This window comes from Labeo rohita, chromosome 25, assembly GCF_022985175.1.
Source record: "Labeo rohita strain BAU-BD-2019 chromosome 25, IGBB_LRoh.1.0, whole genome shotgun sequence".
Taxonomy (NCBI): domain Eukaryota; kingdom Metazoa; phylum Chordata; class Actinopteri; order Cypriniformes; family Cyprinidae; genus Labeo; species Labeo rohita.
Window position 1 is genome coordinate 28,280,479 of NC_066893.1, and position 23,764 is coordinate 28,304,242.

The 23,764-nt window shown below is 32.9% G+C and overlaps 1 protein-coding gene across 9 annotated transcripts in view; it reads left to right on the top strand.

Annotated features, from left to right (window-relative positions):
* The window catches only part of myo9ab (myosin IXAb), a 156,725-nt gene extending 133,501 nt beyond the window's left edge, over nucleotides 1-23,224 (top strand). For 4 of the 9 annotated variants that reach the window (XM_051099181.1, XM_051099182.1, XM_051099174.1 and 1 more), the window contains 19 exons: nucleotides 653-859; nucleotides 3,150-3,250; nucleotides 5,714-5,817; nucleotides 5,909-6,129; nucleotides 8,651-8,767; nucleotides 8,862-9,050; nucleotides 9,136-9,183; nucleotides 9,292-9,403; nucleotides 11,387-11,448; nucleotides 13,408-13,600; nucleotides 13,684-13,812; nucleotides 14,086-14,191; nucleotides 14,286-14,417; nucleotides 15,839-15,962; nucleotides 16,250-16,303; nucleotides 16,605-16,622; nucleotides 18,084-18,268; nucleotides 18,347-18,486; nucleotides 20,385-23,224. In XM_051099181.1, the coding sequence (XP_050955138.1) occupies nucleotides 653-859; nucleotides 3,150-3,250; nucleotides 5,714-5,817; nucleotides 5,909-6,129; nucleotides 8,651-8,767; nucleotides 8,862-9,050; nucleotides 9,136-9,183; nucleotides 9,292-9,403; nucleotides 11,387-11,448; nucleotides 13,408-13,600; nucleotides 13,684-13,812; nucleotides 14,086-14,191; nucleotides 14,286-14,417; nucleotides 15,839-15,962; nucleotides 16,250-16,303; nucleotides 16,605-16,622; nucleotides 18,084-18,268; nucleotides 18,347-18,486; nucleotides 20,385-20,815 (2,673 nt within the window). In that variant the 3' untranslated portion in view covers nucleotides 20,816-23,224. The remainder of the gene's footprint in view (nucleotides 1-652; nucleotides 860-3,149; nucleotides 3,251-5,713; nucleotides 5,818-5,908; nucleotides 6,130-8,650; nucleotides 8,768-8,861; nucleotides 9,051-9,135; nucleotides 9,184-9,291; nucleotides 9,404-11,386; nucleotides 11,449-13,407; nucleotides 13,601-13,683; nucleotides 13,813-14,085; nucleotides 14,192-14,285; nucleotides 14,418-15,838; nucleotides 15,963-16,249; nucleotides 16,304-16,604; nucleotides 16,623-18,083; nucleotides 18,269-18,346; nucleotides 18,487-20,384) is intronic. The other 5 variants (XM_051099176.1, XM_051099175.1, XM_051099177.1 and 2 more) reach the window with 5 other exon arrangements.
* The last annotated feature ends 540 nt before the right edge of the window (nucleotides 23,225-23,764 follow it).

Genomic DNA, 23,764 nt, shown 5'->3' on the forward strand with positions numbered 1-23,764 from the left:
AACTACTATAATTTTTTTTTATATTATTTTATATTTGTATATTCATGTTTGTAATATATTTGATCTATAGCATTATATGTTTAAATGTTATGTATTATATTAAAAATGTTTTGTAGTATAAATCTAGTATTTAAAGTACGTTAATTACTATAATTAGTATAGTTATACTTTAATAACTTTTATATGTACCATTTTATTTTTATAATCACATTTGTAATATATTTTATCTATATTACTATATAATTAGTGTAGTTGTATAGTTATTATAATTTATACTTTTAAAACTATACTACTTTAATACTATACTATAATTGTATTTTTATTTCCATCACATTATATTTTATATGCACAATTTTATTTTTTATATCTATTTTATGTTATCTATATTAATGATCTATCTATATAGATAGATATTGTGTATATTGTTATAATTTATTTTATGTATTTCTCAGAGATTTGAATGACTATGATCATTTGTTTTAAGCATGAAAGGTTTTTTGTTAAATTACATTAAATAAAAGGACATGTCATCTGCATATACATTTGTGAATGAGTAGTGGCGAGACGTCTTTAAGTGCGGGATGAGTTTGGGCTTGTCTCTCCTGAGCTCGTCTCTGTCAGTAGTTTTGACGTCATCAATGTGAACGATCAGGTGAGCAGAGCGGCGCGTAAAAAGAAAGCGCGCATGGCCGGGACGCGCTCTGATTTCCTGAGCCGTGCCTGCAGCACGGAGATTGACTCTGACGATGATGAGGACGACGAATACGAGTACAGAGCCGTCCTCTCTCGCACCCTGCCGCTCCCAGAATCCCCCAGCTCCCCCGACAGCGACCCGGCCTGCCACAGCGACTCCCAAACGGTAAAACTGAGCCGGAAACGACTGCGCTCTCGCCGGAACGGAGCTTTGCACGCTGATCCAACCGCAGGTCATTACGTCGAATTCTGTCATTAAATCTGTCGCCCTCATGTTGTTCCAAACTCGTGTGATGTCCATTTTGAAGACAATTTCCTATACTGTACCTAAACACAAAATGATTTAAAAATGATTTAAATAACTTCAAATAAAAAAGTCATATAAAATGATAAACCTCACTTTTTTCGCCTTTTAAGAAGGTGTAAAAGTTTTAATATATTTATATATTTTTAAGGACCCATTGGGACCCTGGTTATTTTAGTTAACTAAATTTTTTTTCAGATGTTATTTGAAGTAATTGCCAATTAAGATAAAATATTAAAACATTTTTTAAAAAATGTATTTGGCTAAAAACTAAAAGTTTTTCTTTGATTAAAATAAAAAAAAAATAAATAAATAAGAACAAATTCCAGAAAATTATTAAAGGACTTGTGGGGATCCTGATTAACTAAAACTAGAACAGTAATTAAAAATGTTTAAAATAAATATTAATTGACATAAAAATAAAATTTTTACCAAAAAAAAAAAAAAATTTAAAAAATCCCTAAAATTAAAAATTATACAAATAATAATAATGATGATGATAATAATAATAATAATAATAATAATAATAATAAACAAGTGGGGACTTTGGTTATTATAGTTAACTAAAACTTAAACAGTAAAAAAAAAAAACTAAAATAAACACTAGTTGAGATCAAATAATTTTTTTAAATATTATAGTTAACTAAAACTAAAGTATTTACCAAAAAAAAAAAAAAAAACTTTTAAAAAATGGATTTCACTGAAAAAATAACTAAAATTAAAAAAAAAATGTAAATCTAATTAAAAATTAATAAAGATCCTGTGGGGACTCTAACTCTCTTTTAGTGGGTTAACTAAAACTAAAACAATAAAAAAAATATTTCTTAAAATAAAAATTAATTGAGGTTGAATAAAATAAAAAAAAACAAAACTGAAAATTTTATTTCACTAAATGAAAAATTATAAAAATAAAAACTAATTAAAAAAAATAAATAAAGATCCTGTGGGGAATCTGGTTATTATAGTTAACACTAAAACAATAAAAAAAAATTAAAAAATAATAAGAAGAGTGCTGAAAATAGGCATTATTTAAGATAACATAAAATATTTACAAAAAAAAAACCTTTTAAAAATGTTTTTTACTGGGAAGAAATCACTAAAATTAAAATGATAAATTCTAATTAATCTAATTAAAAAATTAATAAAGAACCTGTGTGGACTCTGGTTATTATAGTGAACTAAAACAAAAACAAATTTTAAAAATGCCTCTTAAAATAAACATTTAATGAAGATCAAATAATAATAATAATGATAATAATAATAATAAAGCTAAAAAATAAAATGTTACTTCACTAAAAATCAATCAAATGAAAAATGATAAAATATTAACGTTTAAAAATGAACAAAGCTCTTGTATGGACTTAAATTGTAACTTAAACGTTAACTAAAATAAAATATAAAAAAGAACATAAAAATACTAAATATTTCACAAAAACAATGTCAAAATATAAACATTTAAATTCATTTTAAAACGTAATAAAAACTATAATAGGTTCTCAGTGAAACTAAAATATTACTGATGGAAGAAGAAAAATGTCAAAGGGACTTGTAACGACTTAAGGGGGAAGAAATGATGGCAGAATTTGTTTTAAACTCATTTTTTTAATGTATGGTCAGTGTGCAAAAGCCCTCCTAACCCCTCTTGACTGACCACGGATCTCTTTCGTAACCAAATAGGACCGGCTTTTCTAGATACAGTAGGACTAATCAAGTGGAAGACTAATAACCCTGACTGGATGAGGCTGCCGTGTCTCGATTAACCAGAATCTAAAGACTGTCCTTTCAAGAGTTTGGGGTGTCTGGTCTTTCCTAAACCGGTCATTTTCTGTTCACAACTTGAGCTGCAGCCGTTGATGAATATGGAGTCTGCAATTCAAGATGCATGCGGAAACCATTAACACGGATTTCTCCATTACTCACTCATTCTTTTATCTTAAATACTCTTTTTCTCTCATACTTTCCCTCTTCACTTGGGTTTGGTGTCATTACGCTGTTTAGTTGTTTATTCTTCTTAAAGAGCCTTACTTGAAACACTAACCAGCCTGAAACAAACCAGAAACTTGTTCCTGGAGATCCAAGAACCGTTCAATCTGGTCTGATGTTCACAAAACATTACATGTGATCTGATTGTGCATTTGTTTTCCATCTCAAGTTGTCTCAGAAAGAGCAGAAGAGGATCCAGAAGACCATGTCGTCAGGTGATCTTGGGAAAATGGATTCGCTCAGGAAGTCAATCTCGCAAACTGACGGCAGGTCAGATGGGATTCATTCCTTCTGCTAGTTTTATTCCTACAAAAATGTATTTTGGGTGATATATAGAAAAAATAAACAGTATTGTGCAATTGTCGTGCGATTGTCAGGTTGCAATGTTAAAAAATGTTTGTTTGAAAATAAAAAATAAAGAAGACAAATTATTAGTATTGTAATTTTACAGTAAATTTATTTATTTAGTTATAATTAAAATAAATTATTCTAAAACTTAAATGCATTTAATAATTTTAAATTTTTTTAAAAAAATGTAAAAGTTAAATTTTAAGTTTTACATTTTTTACATTTACTTTTTTCCCTTTTTGTACATATTACAATATGTTTCTTAATTATGTAAATGTATTTCATAATCATTACAATAAAATAAATAACAATTATTAAAATAATAATCGTTAGTATTTTATAGTCATATAGAATTGGTCAGCAACAGTGTGAATGTGGCCCATGAAAACTCAAGTGAAAAGAGATTTTTTTATTTATTAAAAAAAAAACTGAACCCCAAATTTGTGAAGCATTCAAAATAAATCATTTAGAGTAAATAAACAGAATTGCAAAAAAAATTCAGGTAATATATAGGGGAAAAATAAGTTTGAAAATATATATTAAAAAAAAAAAAAAGCTAATTATTAGTATTGTAATTTTACAGTAAATATATTTATTTAGTTATAATTAAAATAAATAATTTTAAAACTTAATACATTTTAAATGCATTTAATTTTTACATTTTTAAAAATTTACATTTTTTAAATTTAAGGTTTACATTTTTTACATTACTTTTTTCCCCTTTTTGTACATTTAATATATTACAATATATTTCTTAATTATTTAAATATATTTCATAATAATTACAATAAAATAAAATAATAATCGTTAGTATTTTATAGTCATATGGAATTGGTCAGAAACAGTGTGAATGTGGCCTCTGAATTACAAACCCCAAGTTTGTGAAGTATTCGAAATAAATCATTTAGAGTAAAATATAATAATAAAAATAAATCAATAAATAGAAATAAAAAAAAAAATCGGGTAATATATAGGGGGGAAAAAAGTTTTATGCAATTCGTCATATTGTGCAGTCAGGCTGTGATGTGTAAAAATGTTTATTTGGAAAAAAAAAGACAAAATTATTAGTATTGTAATCTTACAGTAAATCTATTTATTTAATTGCAATTCAAATAAAACATTTTTAAATTCAGTACATTTAAAATGTAATCAAAGATTTTGTTTATTTTTAAAATGTAAAATTTATTACATTTAAGCTTTTTTTTTCCAATAGTATTATTACAATATATTTCTTAATTAGTTGAACATTAAATGATAGTTACAAAAAAATCAGTTACAATTATTAAAATAGTAATTGTGTTAGTATTTTACAGTCATATAGAATTGGTAAAAAAAAAACAGTGTAAAAGTGACTGTGTTTTTGTTTTTTTGTTTTTTTGTTTAAAGCACTGTTTACTAAAAGTAAATCCAACTATGAACCCCCAAATCTGTGAAGTATTCAAAGTAAATAATCTATAAATCTAATAAATTAAATATAATAAAAATATATTATAATACAAATGTATTATTAATAATAACTACTTAAAATAATTAACTACTTATTAACTAGTAAAATAAGTAAATAAATAAAATAAAAAAATATATATATTGGGGGTAATCTATAGGAAAAAATGATGTCATATCATGCAGTCAGGTTGAAGAAAAAAAGAAGAAAAGTTAGTTTGAAAATAAAAAAAATTAAGACAAAATTATTAGTATTGTAATCTTACAGTACATTTATTTTTAATTATGAATTTTAAATGTAATCATTTTTTAATTTTTAAAATGTTAAGTTTTTTTACAATTAAGTTTTACATTAATTGTTTTTATTTTTATTTTGTACAATAGTATTACAATATATTTCTTAGTTAAATGTATTTAATAATAGTTACAGAAAAACATTTTTTAATTTTTAAAACGTTAAATTTTTCACATTTAAGTTTTACATTTTTTTTTTTTATTTTTAATTTTGTACAATAGTATTATTACAATATATTTCTTAATTAAATGTATTTAATAATGGTTACAAAAAAATCCTTTACAATTATTACAATAATAATTGTTAGTATTTTATAGTCATATAGTAACATTTAAAAAAAAAAGTGTAAATGTGTTTTTTTTTTGTTTTTTTTTTGAAGTATTCAAAATAAATAAATCTAGTAAAAAATGTTTAAAAAATATATAGTAAAAATAAATATAATAAAAAAAAAAGAGTATGCTCTTTTTTTCAAGAATTATTCTAGAATGATCAAATCTTTCCAAATAGAGCTATTCATGTCAACTATTCCTGTATTTTTTCATATCACACAAAATATAGATATAAAAACTAAATATCACAATGTTGGATGTTTGTTTTGTGAATGATTTTTTAGTGCATGAAAATAGGATCTTTTAATCTATTTTTAGGGTCCGAGGCAAAATGCGGTTCTGGAGTAAGAGCAAACATGGCGATAAAAAGATGTCCACCAGGGGGCGCTCTGCAGATTCGGAGCTCACCGACAGGAGGAATGGTGCGTGATATTTTTATTATTATTTAATTTTTTTTCTCTCATTTATTTCTCATCTCCATGTGGCTTTTCTAATATGGTTTCTGTCTCACAGACTCTCCTCCAGGAAGCCCTGAGAACACCGGACTGTCGGAGCGCGGACGCGACAGCAAGGAGAACCGCGAGCCGATGATGGGCATGATGTCGATGAAGAGGAGACGCAGTGTGAAGATCAGTAGCATTTCTCTAGAATCTTCCGCCTGGCAGAACGACTCGCTGCACATCCTCACCAGCACCGCAGACTATCGCAGCATGAACGACTTCCTCATGAAGAAGGTGTGTGCGTTTCCTCGTTTATTCTGCTGTTTAACGTATTGCATTGCCAAAGCCAGGGTTATTATCTTTAACTAAAACTAAAACCATAAAAAACTAAAATATCTCTTAATATCTATATTTTCATTTGGTTTAGTTTAACTTGATGTACTAAAATTAAAATAAAAATATATAAAAACCTATACAGACATATTTAATGGATACATACAGACAAAAAAATAATAAAACTGACAAAAATCATTATAAAAAAAATCATTCATTTATGAAAATCAAGCAGATTTTTTTATTCATATTATATCAGAATGTACATTATTTGTAAAATCATTTTTGTGTAATCTGTCATTCAGTGAAGGTGAAAGTGTTGTATGTGACAGCTTACGAAATAATTGTATTCATCAGTTTATGCTAGAATGTTTTGTGCGACTGAAATTGTCACTATAATTTACTTAATAATAGTTTCACTAATGAATTTCTAATGAATTTACGTACAACATGGTAAACTGCAAAATTGACACCATATAATTTAAGAATAATTTTACAGATGATCATCTGTATAAATTGCTTTAAAAATGATTCCTCCATGAACGTACAAAGTGTTTACATACCGTAAAATTGTGTAGTCTTTCATATTCAATTTTGATAAGAATTGTTTAAAGGAGAAGTCCACTTCCAGAACAACAATTTACAAATAATTTACTCACACCCTGTCTTCAGTCGTAAAGAAATTATGGTTTTTGAGGAAAACATTTCAGGATTTTTCTTCATATAATGGACTGATATGGTGCCCCGATTTTGAACTTCCAAAATGTAGTTTAAATGCAGCTTCAGTGGTGAGTAAATCATTTGTAAATTGTTGTTCTGGAAGTGGACTTCTCCTTTAATGTGACAAATTAAGTAAGAAAAGTTTTATACAAAAGTTTATGTAAGAACAATTTTGTGCAAGTAGTATTGTTTCCATAATTTAATTTTTGTTTTTACAAACAAAAAAGATCTTTGCCAATTGTTCATTAACCTGTGACATTCGATTTTTGTAAGAATAGTTTTTAGTTTTTGTAAAAATTATTTTATGCAAAAATTTTTTGAAAAAGATTTTGTGCAACTAACAATTTACGTAAGAATATTTTTACAAACTATTATCTTTGCCAGTTGTTCGTTAACCTGTGACATTCGATTTATGTTAAAAAAATTCCAATTTCTTTAAAAACAATTTGACAATATTTTTTTATTGAAGAGTGGTTTTGTGCAACTAGTATTGTCGCCATAATCTATGCAAGAATATTTTTACAAATATTTTTGCCAATTGTTTGTTACCCCGAGAAATTCAATTTACTTAAGAATGTTTTTTACAATTTTTGTAATAACTGTTTTACATAAAATATTTATGAAAAAAGATTTTGTGCAACTAGCATTGTTGCCATTATTTACGTAAGAATATTTTTACAAACAATTATCTTTGGCAGTTGTTCGTTAATCTGTTGCATTCATTTTACGTAAGAATGCTTTTACGACAATTTTTCAAAGAAAACGTTTATGCAAAATATTTATGAAAGAAAGATTTTGTGCGATTAGTATTGTTGCCATTATTTACGTTAAATTTTTTTTACAAACAAATATATCTGCTAGTTGTTTGGTAACTGTGACATAAACATAACATAAACGACAATTTACAAATTTTGTAATAATTGTAATAATAAATGAATTATTACATAATAAATTATAATAATAAATTATTAAATAATTTGTAATAACTGTTTTTCTTCTAGTATTGTTGCCAAAATTGATTTACAAAGTTTTTACAAACAAAATATCTTTCCCAGTTGTTCATTAACCTGCGACATTTAATTTACGTAAGAATGGGTTTTGTTTTTTTGGGTTTTTTTTTTACAATTTATGAAAGAATTGTTTTGTGCGACTAGTACTGTCTCCATGATCTATGTATAAATATTTTCACAAACAAATATATTTGCAAGTTGCTCATAAACCATTTTTTTAACATGTCACACTTTATTTACGTACAAATGGTTTTGTACAATTTATGGCAGAAGTTTTGCGCAACAATTATGTAAGAATGGTAAAATGTGCAACTAATGTTGTTGCCGTCACAATTTAAGTATGAATATTTTTGAAAACTTTTCTCAGCAAGTTGTTCGTAAAACCATTCTTGTGTAACCTGTCTCATTCAGTTTTCGTAAGAATGGTTCTGTACGACTAGAATTGTTGACAATTTACATAAGAATAGAAAATTATTTGTAAAACATTTCTTGAATAAAATTGTCACTTTCAGATTGTACGAGAATGATTTTACACAATTTATGTAAGAATTATCATTGTCAATTCACTTGTTACAAAACCATTGTGTAAGTATGGTTTTTAAACAATTTAGAGAAGGTTGTTGTCCCTTTGTTTCATGAAAGCAAAATTCTGCTAAATTAATCACACGGTAAAATATTTCATTCTTATTTGAGGTTAGAAGAATGATCGTATTAGCCAAAATATTAAATATCTCTTATCTGACGTTTTATAGATCAGCGATCTAGAAGCTGAAGACAGTCAGAAGGACACACCGGTGGACGTGGTCTTCAAGAAGGCCCTGAAAGAGTTTCGCCTCAACATCTTCAACTCGTACTCTACCGCTCTGGCCGTGAGTCTCTCAAATCAAACAATTTACGGTGACTTCAAAGCAAACCTGAATACTTATTCTTCATAATCTCACCCTGAATGTGTGCCACCCTCAGATGGATGATGGCAGGAGCATTCGTTATAAAGATCTTCACGCTCTGTTCGAGCACATCTTAGAGAAGAACATGCGTCTGGAGCAGAGAGACTGGAGCGAGTCGCCGGTTAAAGTCTGGGTGAACACATTCAAAGTCTTCCTCGATGAGTTCATGACCGAATACAAGCCAATGGACGGAACCATCAGTAAGGTAAAGCGTCTCTCTAGATCCGCATATTGCTTCATATTGTTCAACAAAACTCTTCTGAGAGAGTCACTTTGTGTTTGTTTTTCAGGCTCCTAAACCGGAGAGGAAGAAGAGGAGGAAAAAGGAATCTGACACCGTCAGTTTCTTGTTTTAAATTCTATTTAGATCATTATGCTTGTGTAGTAGGATTTATGAATTCTTGATAACTGAATTAACATCTTCAACGCTCTGCTGCCCTCTGCAGGTGGAAGAGCACATGGGTCACATCTTTAAATCCACTCAGTACAGTATTCCAACCTACTGCGAGTTCTGTTCATCTCTCATCTGGATGATGGACAAAGCATGTGTCTGCAAACGTGAGTTCAGCTCTGTCATTTTTATATTTTAGCCTAGAAAGGTTTTCATTCCTAATATTATTGTAGGTAAAAATGGGAGAGTTTTCATGCCTTTTTGTTTTAATGTAGTCTATTTATAGCAGTTTTATAATTCTCACAAAGTACATTTAAGTTTAAGGAAAATGTATTTTTGTGCCGTTATTTTAATTATAATGGAAAAATAAATGAACCAGGATGTCTTGGTTTTGACAAGGATTGTTATTGTTAACTTAAACTAAAAATCTAACATTTTTATTACATGAAATACATTAAACTAAAATATATAAAACTTAAAATATATTTTATTTTACTTTTTAGTATGTTAAAGTGCTAAAATAAGTCAATTTAAATAAACTAAAATGTATTTTAAACTATATAGACATTTTTTTAAAAATAATAAAAATGACTAAAACAAATCATGACTTAATCTGACTAAAAATAAAAATTATCTATATTTTCTGCATGAACCGAGGAATATTTTGAGACCAGTATCATTACAATTTATTTATTTAATTTATTTAAAAGTTATTAATGGCTTCATATGAACGCCATATCACTTTTGACCAATAGGTAGCACTGTTACCAAATTGATGTGGCGTGGTCAGTGTGAGGTGATAATGGCACATACAACGTTTGGTGTCAATATGTCAAAGCTTTACAGAGATGCAACCTCAGACGCAGTTCGGCATCATTCCAGCAAATTCATTGATGCATTAAACGATAACCGTTTCGTCTATCGATACAAAATCCATCAGTCTAGTAGAAGTGTGAAAAAGCAGGTTTTTTCGTCTGACTATGGCATATTTGGTGTCTATGTTCTCGGCATGACCCAACGAATATATTAAGATCAGTTTCATTACAGTAGGTTAATATACTCAAGTTATTAGCATTTTTGCAACTTACGTTATAAGTTTTGACCACAAGGTGGCGCTACAGAATACTGTCACAGCATGGTGCTTTAGACATATACAGGGTTTCATAAGCATATGCAAATGTTAATAAAATATTGCATTTTACGACAAAATTCAAAATGGCCAATGCCAAAAATGGGTGACATGGGAAAATTGGTTATAGTTAGATGCACGATGCACTGAATCTAAAGAGACCAGTTTTGTAATTTTTAGTCAAATAATTCAGAAGTTATAAGCCAAAATAGCCATTTTTTTTATCTCCTGACCACTAGGTGGTGCTGCACAGAAACTGTGCAGGTAGTCTCAGGTCATGCTTGTTATAACACACACCAAGTTTCGTCTCAATACGCCAAACCGCTGCAGAGATATAGCCTCACATACATTTTTGCGTGTTATTCGCCAAATTCGTTTACGCATTATTCGAGAACGGTTTCACTAGTCAACTTGAATTCCATAACTTTTTGAAAGCATGGTCTGAAGATGATCTGAGTTAATTTTGGTAAAAATTAGACAAACCGACTAGGACAAGTTTAAAAAAGTTGGTTTTTCGAACTATTAAAAATTGCGAAAAATCTTAACACTTTTTCGCAAACGGTTCTATGGGCTGCCAAAGACTTGAGTGGAAGAAGAAGAACGCCAACGGATACAATAGGTGCCATTGCACCTTTGGTGCTTGGACCCTAATTAAAATGAACACAGAAAATATTTATTATTTAAAGTCATTTTAAAATACAATTCAAAGTATTAACAAAATATCTAATAACAACATCAGTAATGCTAAAATAACTTTGGTTTTGACTGTTTAGTCTTGATAGTTTGGAGTCTCTGTATCAGTTTCTCTTTTCCCGTATTTTGATCTGAGTCACTAAGTGTGTGTCTGCTAGTCTTGAGAGCTGCATAATCCGATTTTTTCCTGTAAATTCTCCCATTTTCTTCTGGACATGATCGATATCGGTCTCTCAGTCTCATATTCCCTTTGATGCGAGTGGGAAACGTGATGCTGGTGCTCAGTTCCACCGTTAACCGCGCACTTGTTCTTTCTGGTTTTCTTCAGTCTGTCGCTATGCGTGTCACAGGAAGTGCTGTCTGAGGATGACCACCACATGCAGTAAGAAGGTAAGAACGCCTTAAAATAGTCCTTGACCCACAGATATGTCGTCCATCTGATAGTCTGCGCTCTAGATACTGGATTTGTCCTTTGGAAATCGTACGTGTCTCTGATTAGAAGTTGTATGTGACTCCTCAGAATTTTTGATTCAAACCTGCATTACAGTCAAAACGTTTAAGATAAACTGATGTTGGCTTGAGTAAGCCTGTAGTCATCTGAAAAACTTGAAGTTTGAGGGTTTTAAAGCTTAAAGTTAGATGGTTTTAAAAGCGATACAGTCAGTCTGTCAGATAGACGGATAGACAGGTTTCTATGGTATTCTGGGTGGTTGTTAGGAGTTTGCTAGGGTGTTGCTATGCAGTGGCTAGGGTATTTGGGGTGGTTGCTTCTAGGGTGTTTTTATATGGTTGCTAGGATGTTGCTATGCAGTTGAGAGAGTGTTCTGTATGGTTGATATGCAGTTGTTTAGGTGTTATGGGTCATTGCTGTGGTGTTCTGCTGGTTGCTATGGCGTTGCTATGCAGCTACTAGAGTATTCTGGGTGGTTGCTAAGAGGGTGCTAGGGTCTTGCTATGTGGTTGCTAGGATATTTCGGGTGATTGCTGGAATGTTGCTATGCAGTTGCTAGGGTGTTCTGGATGGTTCCGCACGTATTTGGAGTGGTTGCTACCAGGGTGTTGCTATGCAGTTGGTAGGGTGTTCTGGATAGTTGCGAACATATTTGGAGTGGTTGTTACTATGGTGTTGCTATGCAGTTGCTAGGGTTTTCTGAATGGTTGCTAGGGTTTTTGGAGTGGTTGCTACCAGGGTGTTGCTATGCAGTTACTAGGGTGTTTTGGATAGTTGCGAGCGTATTTGGAGTGGTTGTTTCTATGATGTTGCTATGCAGATGCTAGGGTATTTTGAGTGGTTGCTACCAGGGTGTTGCTATGCGGTTGCTAGGGTGTTTTGGATAGTTGTGAGCGTATTTGAAGTGGTAGTTACTATGTTGCTATGGAATTACTGGGGTGTTCTGGATGGTTCCAGAGTATTTAGAGTGGTTGCTATCAGGGTGTTGCTATGGAGTTGCTAGGGTGTTCTGGATGGTTGCTAGGATATTTGGAGTGGTTGCTACCAGGGTGTTGCTATGTGGTTGCTAGGGTGTTCTGGATGGTTGCTAGGATATTTGGAGTGGTTGCTACCAGGGTGTTGCTATGTGGTTGCTAGGGTGTTCTGGATGGTTGCTAGGATATTTGGAGTGGTTGCTATTTGGAGTGGTTGCTACCAGGGTGTTGCTATGCGGTTGCTAAGGTGTTTTGGATCGTTGCAAGAGTATTTGGAGTGGTTGCTACCAGGGTGTTGCTATGTGGTTGCTAGGGTGTTCTGGATGGTTGCTAGGATATTTGGAGTGGTTGCTACCAGGGTGTTGCTATGTGGTTGCTTGGATGTTCTGGATGGTTGCTAGGATATTTGGAGTGGTTGCTACCAGGGTGTTGCTATGCAGTTGCTAGGGTGTTCTGGATGGTTGCGAGAGTATTTGGAGTGGTTGCTACCAAGGTGTTGCTATGCAGTTGCTGCAATGTTTTGGATGGTTGCTAGGGTATTTGGAGTGGTTGCTACCAGGGTGTTGCTATGCAGTTGCTAGGGTGTTCTGGATAGTTGCGAGCGCATTTGGAGTGGTTGTTACGATGGTGTTGCTATGTAGTTGCTCGGGTGTTCTGGATGGTTGGAATGCAGGTGTTCTGGGTGGTTGCTAGGTTGTTGCTATGCAATTGCTAGGGTGTTCTGGGTGGTTGTTAGGATGTTGCTACACAGTTGCTAGGGTGTCAATCTTAAACTCTCTTGTTCAATAATTATATTTATATTAATTTCTGTGCCATCACTAGTTGTATGTGAATCATCTTTGTGCTTCAAACCTCATTACAGTCGTCATATTTTTCATGTGATTCATTCGCGTCTGTCTGTGTGTGTGTGTGGTGTGCGCTCAGTTTGACCCCGAGCTGTCTTCACGGCAGTTTGGCGTGGAGTTGTCTCGTTTGACGAGCGATGAGAGAGCCGTCCCGCTGGTGGTGGAGAAGCTGATCAACTACATTGAGATGCACGGCCTCTACACCGAGGGCATCTACAGAAAGTCTGGATCCACCAATAAAATCAAAGAACTCAAGCAGGGGCTGGACACCGGTGAGCTTCACACCAACGCCATCTTACGATAACATTTAGTGGCAACTTTCCCTTACAGTGCCGCATGTTTGCCTTCACTGCAGATGCGAACAGTGTGAATTTAGATGACTACAACATCCATGTGATCGCCAGTGTGCTGAAGCAGTGGCTGCGTGACCTTCCCAACCCCCTCATGACCTTTGAACTTTACGAGGAGTTCCTCAGGGCTATGGGTACGAGCACATAATGCTATTTTCTTACTTTCATACATTAAGTGTCCCCAAAAATACTTTTTAGGAATGTTCTTGTTTTTTATTCACCCTCATGTTGTTCCAAACCTGTATGAGTTTCTTTCTTCTGTTAGATATATTTGAAAATTGTTGTTCAGTTGACGGTAGCCATTGACTCATATTGTATGAAAAAAATATTATTGTAGTCAGTGGTTACTGTCACCTGTCCTTTTAAGAAGATTAAGAGTGTGTGTGTTTTCATTTTGGCTGGTGTAGGTCTGCAGGATAAACGTGAGGTGGTTCAGGGGGTTTATTCGGTCATCGATCAGCTCAGCAGAACTCACCTGAGCACACTGGAGAGACTCATATTCCACCTGGTCCGGTGAGACAATAGCCTGGATGGTTTTACTCAATGCCTGCAGTAATTTTACCATGGTCAAGTTTGACTGTGTTGGTTTTTAATTGGTTTGTTTCAGGATCTCATTCCAGGAGGAGACGAACCGCATGTCTGCAAACGCGCTGGCCATCGTGTTTGCACCCTGCATACTGCGCTGTCCCGACACCACCGACCCATTACAGAGCGTCCGGGACATCAGCAAAACTACTGCGTAAGACATGCTATACGCTGAGATCAGAATACAACACCAACTACATATGGCTGGAGCTTATATGCCATGCAATGAAAATATTTTTTAAACTTTGTATCTCACAATTCAGATCTCACAATTCAGCATTCTGAGAAGAAAAGTTAGAATTGTGAGAGGAAATAGTAGCAGTTAGCTCTTTAGTTTTAATTCTATTGCAGAAAAAATAACCAAATTCTGAGATGTAAACTCAGAATTTCAAGGAAAAAGTCCAAATTACAAGATGTAAACTCAGAATTCCAAGAAAAAAAGTACAAATTGCAAGAAGATTCAGAATTCCAAGAAAAAAAATTAAAATTGCAAGATGTGCACTCAGAATTCCATGGGAAAAAAGTCCAAAATTTGAAATATAAACTCAGAATTCAGAGAAAAAAGTCCAAATTGTGAGGTATACTCAGATTTCAGAGAAAACAGTCCAAATTACAAGATGTAAACTCAGAATTTCAAGAAAAAGGTCAAAATTGTGAGAAGTAGACTCAATTCTGAGAATAAAGTCTGAATTGTTAAATATAAGCTCAGAATTTCAAGGAAAAAGGTCAAAATTGCAAGTGGACTGGAAATCCAGAGGGGAAAAAAAATCAAAATTTTGGAATATAAATTCAGAATTCCGAGAAAAAAAAAAGTGAAAAATGGCGTGAAGTAACTCAGAATTTGGAGGAAAAAGTCTGAATTGTGAAATATAAACTCAGAAATCAGAGAAAAAAAATCCAAATTGCAAGAGTTAAACTCAGAATTCCAAGGGAAAAAAAGTCTGAATTGTTCAATTTAAACTCAGAATTCCAAGAAAAAAGTCAAAATTGCGAAAAGTAAACTCAGAATTCCCGGAAAAAAAAGGTTAAAATTGCAAGATGTAAGCTCAGAATTTCAAGGAAAGTGGTCAAAATTGGAATATGTGAACTCAGAATTCCATGGAAAAAAAATTGCAAGTAGACTGCGAATTCAGACCGAAAAGAAGAGTCCAAATTTTGAAATATAAACTCAGAATTCCAATGAAAAAATTCCAAATTGCGAGAAGTAGACTCAGAATTCGGAGTAAAAAGTCTGAATTGTGAAAATTAAACTCAGAATTCAGAGAAAAATTGTCCAAACTGCAAGATTTAAATTCAGAATTCCAAGGAAAAAAAAGTCTGAATTGTGAAATTTAAACTCAGAATTCAGATAAAAAGCCAAAATTGTAAGGCGTAAAGTCAGAATTCCGAAGAAAAAAAAGTCCAAATTGCTAGATGTAAACTGACATTTCTGAGAAAAAGTCGAAGTTGCAAGATGTAATTTCAAAATTCTGAGGAAAAAAAAGTCCAAGTTGTGAGATGTAAACTTAGAATTCAGAGGTGAAAAAAGTCAAAATTCTGACATGTGAACTGAGTGTCTAAACTTTTTCTTCTTAGGTGTGTGGAGCTGATCATCTGCGAGCAGATGAGGAAATATAAAGCTCGTCTGAAGGACATCAACACGCTGGAGTTTGCCGAAAACAAAGCCAAGAGTCGTCTGACGCACATCCGGCGCTCGATGGTAAGTGAAACGACCCCCCGGAGTTACAGACTGACCCAGGACCTGCACCCTGATGCCTCCACACTCATGACCTTCCCATTTAAACCCCTTCCCATGAAATGTAGAGACAAATATATAGCTAATATAAGTTTGACCTTCTCAGCTGTTTTTCAAGACTTATTTTGTCCCTCATTCATGGAAAGTGTCCCACATCTTCATGTCCCATTTCTGTTTTCAGACATTCCACTAATCCTGTTTTCTTCCCTTCACTCCTTCCCTGTCCCCTTCTCCCCATCCTCCTCTTCCAGAAACCAGTACTAATTGCGGTTAGGTTTATTGGCATTACAAGAACTGCCACGCCGGTATGTATCCACGCCGAAACATCACGGCTAGTGCGTGTCCGTCCCAGTGTCCGTGTAGCGTCGTTAGCTGCCATACCAGCCATGCGTGGTTTGATGACGTGTTCATTTGCGCCTGTTGAAGGCGTTCGAGCTAATTCTGAAATGCTGTCGTGTGACTGGTTGTGAAGAGCGACCAAATGTCAAGTCCTGTTTCTTTTGCGTTTGTCTTGTGTTAACCGCGCATGCGGCGTGCTGCTGTATCACTAACACTTCCTCTTGTTTTATTTCTCCCGCATTTGCTTCTCGCTGCGTTATTTCACAGCCAAACGCAGTCAAAAAGGTAAAGCTCAGTGACTCTGTGTGTTAGTGTGTGTCTGTCTTTAGGACGTTGCGCGTCTCACGCATCGCAGTGCTGTCTGTCTCCCACATGTAATGTATTCATGCTAAACTTTGTTTTATTCTTTTTATCCTTATATACATTTATATGAATATTTATACTTAAAAAAACATTTAAATAATTTACTTTTACATGTAATTTAATTTAAGTATAAATAATAAGAATAAAAAAGCTTTTAAATTTTAAAAAGCTTTAGATTTTATGAATTATAAATCATAAACTTTTGACATCTGGAAACTAATATTGTGTCATTTTTTTCCAATAATTTTTTGTTTATTTATTTAATTTTAATTTATATATTTAATGTTACATTAATATCTTAATTTATGCTATACTTGTAATGTTTTTTTTTTTTAACCATTTACATTTGATGGTTTAATTTAGGCTATAAATACATTTTATATGAATATAGATGTTATATATATATATATATTTTTTTTTATTATTATTATTATTATTTTTATTTATTTATTTATTTATTTTTTTAAATCTATTAATTTTTTATTTGTTACATTAAAAGCTTAATTTAGCTAAATTTGTAATTGATTTTTTTATAAACATTCACATTTAATAGTTTAATTTAGGCTGAAATTATACAATTTATATATAAATTGTTATATTTATATAACTAAACTTTTAAAATATTTTCTAAAGTGTATAAATATTGTCTATTTATTATTGGTGATGTTAAATTGATAGCTTAATTTAACAAAAAATTTTAATTAATTTTTTGTATAAACATTCACATTTTATAGTTTAATTTATAATTATATTTTTTATATGTAATTTTATATATTTTATATATAATTATACATTTTATATGTAAGCATTTATATATATATATATATATATATATATATATATATATATATATATATTTTTTTTTTTTTTTTTTTTTTTTAACTATTTTTTATTTGTTTTAAGTTATTTGTTTATTATAATGTTTATATTACATGTAAATAACATTTTCATTAAATTTAAGTAGTAAATAATATTTCCAAATTACCAAAAATGCTTTTTACTTTTTGATACTGCTATTTTATATTTCAAATGTAATTTATTATTATTAGTTTTTAAAAAATAGATGCCCAAGAGTTTCATATCATGTTTTCTATTCACTACCTGTCAAAAGTTTGGAATAATTATGATTTTTTGTTTATGTTTTATGCTATTATTTGATACAAAATACAACCATAATATTGCAAATATATCAATGTTTAATCAGACAAATGCAGCCTTAATCAGCATAAAGTGACCTCTTTCAAAAACATTTAAAAAAATCATAATTATTCCAAACTTTTGACCTGTAGTGTCATGTTAAGGTAATTTCACAAAGGCTAGCATGACTCCACCTTTACTTGTTGATTGCTCACATCTTCTGCTCCGGTCTGCTGTTTTGTCCAGGGTAAGGCGCGTTTACGCAAAAGTGGCCGCCACACGCCCTCGCCACCCTTAAGTCCTCGAGCAGCGGAGAGGGAGGAGCCAGGTGATGAGGGGGCGGAGTCTGGGCTGAGTGAGCAGCAGCAAGCAGCCATGCAGCAGGAAGAAAAAGTTTTAACTGAGCAGATAGAAAACCTGCAGAAAGAGAAGTCAGTAAATTTTTTGTTTCATGAATATTGTTTATTTTCTTGTCTAGATTTCTTACTTTCAATATCTCTTCACTTTAGGGAAGAACTGACCTATGAGATGCTGGCTTTGGAGCCCAGAGCATCCGATGACGAGATGCTGGAGTCGGAAGCATCTATCGGAACAGCAGACAGCTCGGAAAACCTCATGGAGTCGGAAGGCGCCGCGTCCGATCAATGGGGTAGCGATGCTAATTTATATGTTTTAAAGGAATAGCTCACCCAAAAATGAAAATTCTGTCATTTACTTGCCCTCATATCGTCCCATACCCAAAGACTTTGGTTATTCTTCAGATTAAGAAATTTTTAATGAAACCTGAAAGTTTCTGTTCTTCCATCCAAAGTCCAGGTAACTAAAACTTAGAACTCTCATAAAAATATTTGATCACTTTTTCATTATTAAAAATCCTGGTAACCAGAATTTAGAAGATCAAAAAGGGTCATAAAGGTGTCATAAAATGAATCCTTATGAATCGAGATTAAAAACAAGTCTTGTGAAGAGATTTGATCACTTCTCTTCTTTTGAAAGCCCAAGTTACTAAAACTTTAAAAGATCAAAAAAAATAAATAAAGGGGTTTTTTAACAAATCTATATGAATCAGTTTGTTTAAAACACGTCTGAAGAGATTCAATCACTTTTTCATTATTAAAAGTCCTGATAAACAAATCTTAGAAGATCCTAGAAGTCATCGTAAAATGAATCCATATGAATCAAGAAATTAAAAACAACTCTTGTGAAGAGATTCGGTCACTTTTCCTCCTTTGAAAGTTCAGGTATCCAAAACGTAGGTATTGTAAAACGATTTCTTATGAATCAACTAGTTTAAAACAAGTGTTGTGAAGAGATTTGATCAATTTTACGCCACAGAAAGTCCAGGAAACCAAAGTTTAGAAGATCCAAAAAGGTCATAAAGACATTGTAAAAAGAATATATATGAACTAATTGGTTTAAAACAACTCTTGTGAAGAGATTCGGTCACTTTTTCATTATTAAAGGTCCTGGTAACAAAATCTTAGAAGATCCAAAAAGTTTATAAATGCGTCGTTAAACGAATCCATATGAATCAAGTGGTTTGAAACAACTCTTGTGAAGAGATTTGGTCACTTTTCCTCCAGTGAAAGTACAGGTAACCAAAACTTAGAAGATCCAAAAAGGTTGTAAAGGCATCGTAAAATACATTCATATGAATCAACTGGTTTAAAACAACTCTTGTGAAGTGATTCGGTCAGTTTTCTTCCTTTAAAAATCCACGTTGCCAAAACTTAAAAGATCCAGAAAGGTCATTAAGTTTTCTTAAAACAAATCTATATGAATCAAGAGATTAAAAACAACTCTTGTCAAGAGATTTAATCACTTTTCCTCCTTTGAAAGTCCAGGTAACCAAAACTTAGAAGATCCATGACCTTTATAAAGCTGTTGTTAAATGAATCCATATGAATCAAGTGGTTTAAAACAAGTCTTATAAAGAGATTGTCAATTTTTCATTATTAAAATACCTGATAACCAAAACTTAGAAGATCCAAAAAGTTTATAAATGCATCTTGAAATGAATCCATATGAATCAAGTGGTTTAAAACAATTCTTGTAAAGAGATTGGTCACTTTTACTCCACTGAAAGTCCAGGAAACCAAAATTTAGAAGATCCATGAAGGTCATAAAGGTGTTGTTAAACAAATCCATATGAATCAAGTGGTTTAAAACAAGTCTTAAAGAGATTCAGTCACTTTAAGGTCCTGGTAACCAAAACTTAGAAGATCCAAAAAAGTTTATAAATGCGTCGTAAAATGAATCCATATGAATCAAGTGGTTTAAAACAAGTATAAAGAGATTCAAAAAGGTCTACTTAAAGTGACTGTCTCTTAACAAGACTTGAATTAAACTGCTCTATTCATGTGGATTCGTTCAGTGCCGCTGAGTTTCGGTTACCTGGACTGTTAATGGAGGGACTTTCAGGTTTCATTAAAAAATATCTTTGTTTGTGTTTTGAAGATCACCCAAAGTTTTATGGTTGAGCGTGAGGATTTTGCATGAACCTCAAGTATCGCACATGATTTGAAGTGTCCCATGTCTCCTTTGTAGAAAAAAGCCCCGGCGCGGTGTCGGCAACACGCTGGAGGAAGTCCGAGTCCAAAAGCAGACGCGGTTTGCGCCGTCAGCCTGAATCTCTGGACTCGGTGGACTCGGCCGTAGCCTCGCTGTCCTCCGTGTCGTCCACGCCTCACTATCGCTTTCGTTCGTCCTCTTCCGGCCCTTTATTTTCATCCTCCTCTCCCGGCGGGGACTTGCACATTCTCCCCGACCAGGAGGGCTCCGAACAGGCTTCCCTGACCAACCGATGTGCCTCCAGCTCTGAGAAAACCCGTCCGCGGCCCAGGGGGAACCGAAGCTGCCCTCCAAAGTCCCGCGAGCCGGGAGAAGGCGGCGGCAGCGCCGGCGGCCGTAGAAGAGAGCATGAATTCGGCTCCTCTCAGCCTTTGGTGCTGTACGGGAGTAATGAATTTATGGTGTGACGACGATGATGTGGGCTGGAGCTGGTAAAGCAGAAACACCAATAGATGTCCGAATAACATTAAAGTGTGAAAAAGTGAAAGAGAAAATGCTTGGAAATCAACCTTCAATTGCTCATCCTTCCAGTGAACAAAATGTAGGGAAGGTACTGAACGTGACCTACTGACTGCAACGGACCTGCTGGACCGGTCCGTTTTTCACAACAAGAATAGCTGAACAGGGAAAGAGCGATTTTTAATCAACACGCAATGTCCATTTTCATGTTTACAGAACTGAGCCAATGAGAAGTCGAGCGACTTCGACTGACCGCATGCCGTATTGCTACCATTTTGTTTTCACTCTATGATTAAAACCTTTGATAAAGTGCTAAATATGTAATATAATATTATATTATTGATAAGGGTCGACCGAATCGTGTAAATAGCTGAGATCCCTGTGCTGCTGGTTGAACCATGTGAAAATAACGTCTTTTTGTGTTGCAGATCGAAAACTAGAGCGTGTGAATCTGGTGTCTGTGTCTGTTTGTTGTTCCTTTAGGGCGAGTCTGACAAGAACGCACATGATTTAGGTCTTCTTTTATCCTGTTTTTCCAATCTTGGTTTTCTTTATGCAGTTTGATTTTGCGGTGAAATATGACTTGGACATGTGCTTCAACCCACGTTTTTTGCTTTTTTGGTTCTAGAAACACTTTTCCCCCTTCAGATGAAAAAGCAAAAGGATGAATAGGGATGAAAAGTCAAATGTGTGCGTTTATCCCACGATTCTTTGCTGTAGTTTCACTCGCCATCCTTTGTTTTCATCAGTGTTATGTGCAACCAAATCAGGACTTGAAAATATATTTAGTCTTTTTTTGCTTTTTAAAAATATATTGTGTTTTATACATGCTGATATTTTATTGTGAATATTTTTGGTGTTCCACTGTGCCATCTGGAGTCACGTTTAGTTGGCCATGATGTCCTTTCTGTTTAAGACTTTGATTTAATTTAGGGCTAATTTATCACAAACATCCTCTCCCGTGGATTTTTACCCTTTAGTAGATCAACACGCAGATTTATAGCAGTGAAGTTCATAGAAAACAATGACAGGTAACGGCAAAAAAGCTCAAAGCTTTAGTATAAACTATATAGTACGTTTACGCAGTCAACATTGCTGTTTATGTGCAGGGAATGTGTCTCCAAAAGCTGTTTACTCTTTTCGATGTGCTGTTACACAGATATCTATGTCTATATCTACGTCTTATAAGTCATAGCCTATTGCAAGAAACCATCACCATGGTGCAATATCACAAGAGACATTAAGCTATGTTTTTACATTTTGGTAAGTATACTTGGGTACTATCCAAACCTTAAGTCCACTAATGCTGAAAAACGGGCGATGAGAAGGAAACGGTTGTTCGTTGCGTCCTGCATAAGTGAATGTAATCACTGTAGCATGCCACACTATTGTCAGAGTTTCTCTTTTACAGCCACTGTATGTAAGACCAGGTTTGAGGCCAGGAAACATACTCTGTGCAAAAACACAGACCCGAATGCACATTTCACATGTATTAAGGAGAGGTCACAACAAAATTTTGTGTGAAAAAAGGTTTATCATCAGTTGCTACTGCATTTTTATCAGAATTACTGGATTTCGCTCCCTCAAAATTTCACTGAGGAACAGTAAAAATAACACACAGGCTTCAGGACTCACGTAAGAAAAAAATCATGCTTTGGTAAGTCATAATTATGACTATAAATGCTGTAATTATGACATACTAAGTCATACTAATGACTTTAAAAATGGAAATTGGCGTAAGTCAAAATTATTACTTAAAAATGTGAATTATGACATTGTAGTCATAATTATCAAAATTGTCGTAATTATGACATGACTTTAAAAGCTGAAGTTGACAAATTTAAATTAAAGTCATAATGAGATAAAAAGTCGAAACTGTCGCTTTAAAAGTCAAAACTATGACAAGTGAAGTTGACAGGAAAAAGTCGATAACTAGATAAACAAGGCAAAAATGTGTTTATTTAATTTTAATCTCAAAAATCGACTTTTCCTGTCATAATGTTGGCTTTTTATCTCAATTTTGACTTAGTTAATCTTGCGTAGATAAAAGCATTTTGCATAGAGTATGTTTTTCTTTAGCATATGGTTAAAAACAAGGGATGTAATATCTTGCATATGCCGATTATTTTATGTTGAATGATCCTGCTCTGTGTGTTTTGATGGACTGACAGTCTCTACAAACAGATTTGTGCTTTCGGAGTTTGTGTTTGTGCTCTTGTGGGCGCAGTTGTAAACGGTGCAATGTGTGTAATATTTCTTTATTAATGTGTAAATGTAAGGATGTAAAAAGAAAAAATGAACATAATCATTGTCTTATTAAAAAAGAAGAGGAAAATAAATCTGCTCATGTTTTTCTTAGTCGAGAGAGAGAAGGCAGGAAATGTGCTTTCTGTTTGTTCTGTTGTTTCTATTCTATTTTCTAGTAATTGTAAAAAACTTAGTTTATCTAAAAGGAAATATGGACGCACCTATAATTTAATATGTAATTTGCATCCCATCCTGTTTTAATAAGGCTATTTTAAGTACTTTAACTATCTTTAAGTAATAATAATTACGCTGAAGTACTTTTTGTGCAGACTTACCTTTCTCCTTAGATGTTTACAACCTGCTTTTTCTGTAACTTTCATGATTTTTCATAACGTTTCTTAACAATTGAACGATAAAAATATCAATGCTATAACATTTACAGACAGTTTTTCACAATGTTTTAGTCAGTTACTCATGCGTTAGAACGAAGTGGGCGTGTCTAGATGAGCCTGTTGCTGGGCAGATTGCTTTAATTAGCCTATGTGAATCATAAAACAGACTTTTATATTTTAAAACTGCAGTCACATTCACACACCTTTTTCCTTACATGTTCACAACCTGCTTGTAAATTCCATTTACAAACACTAAAA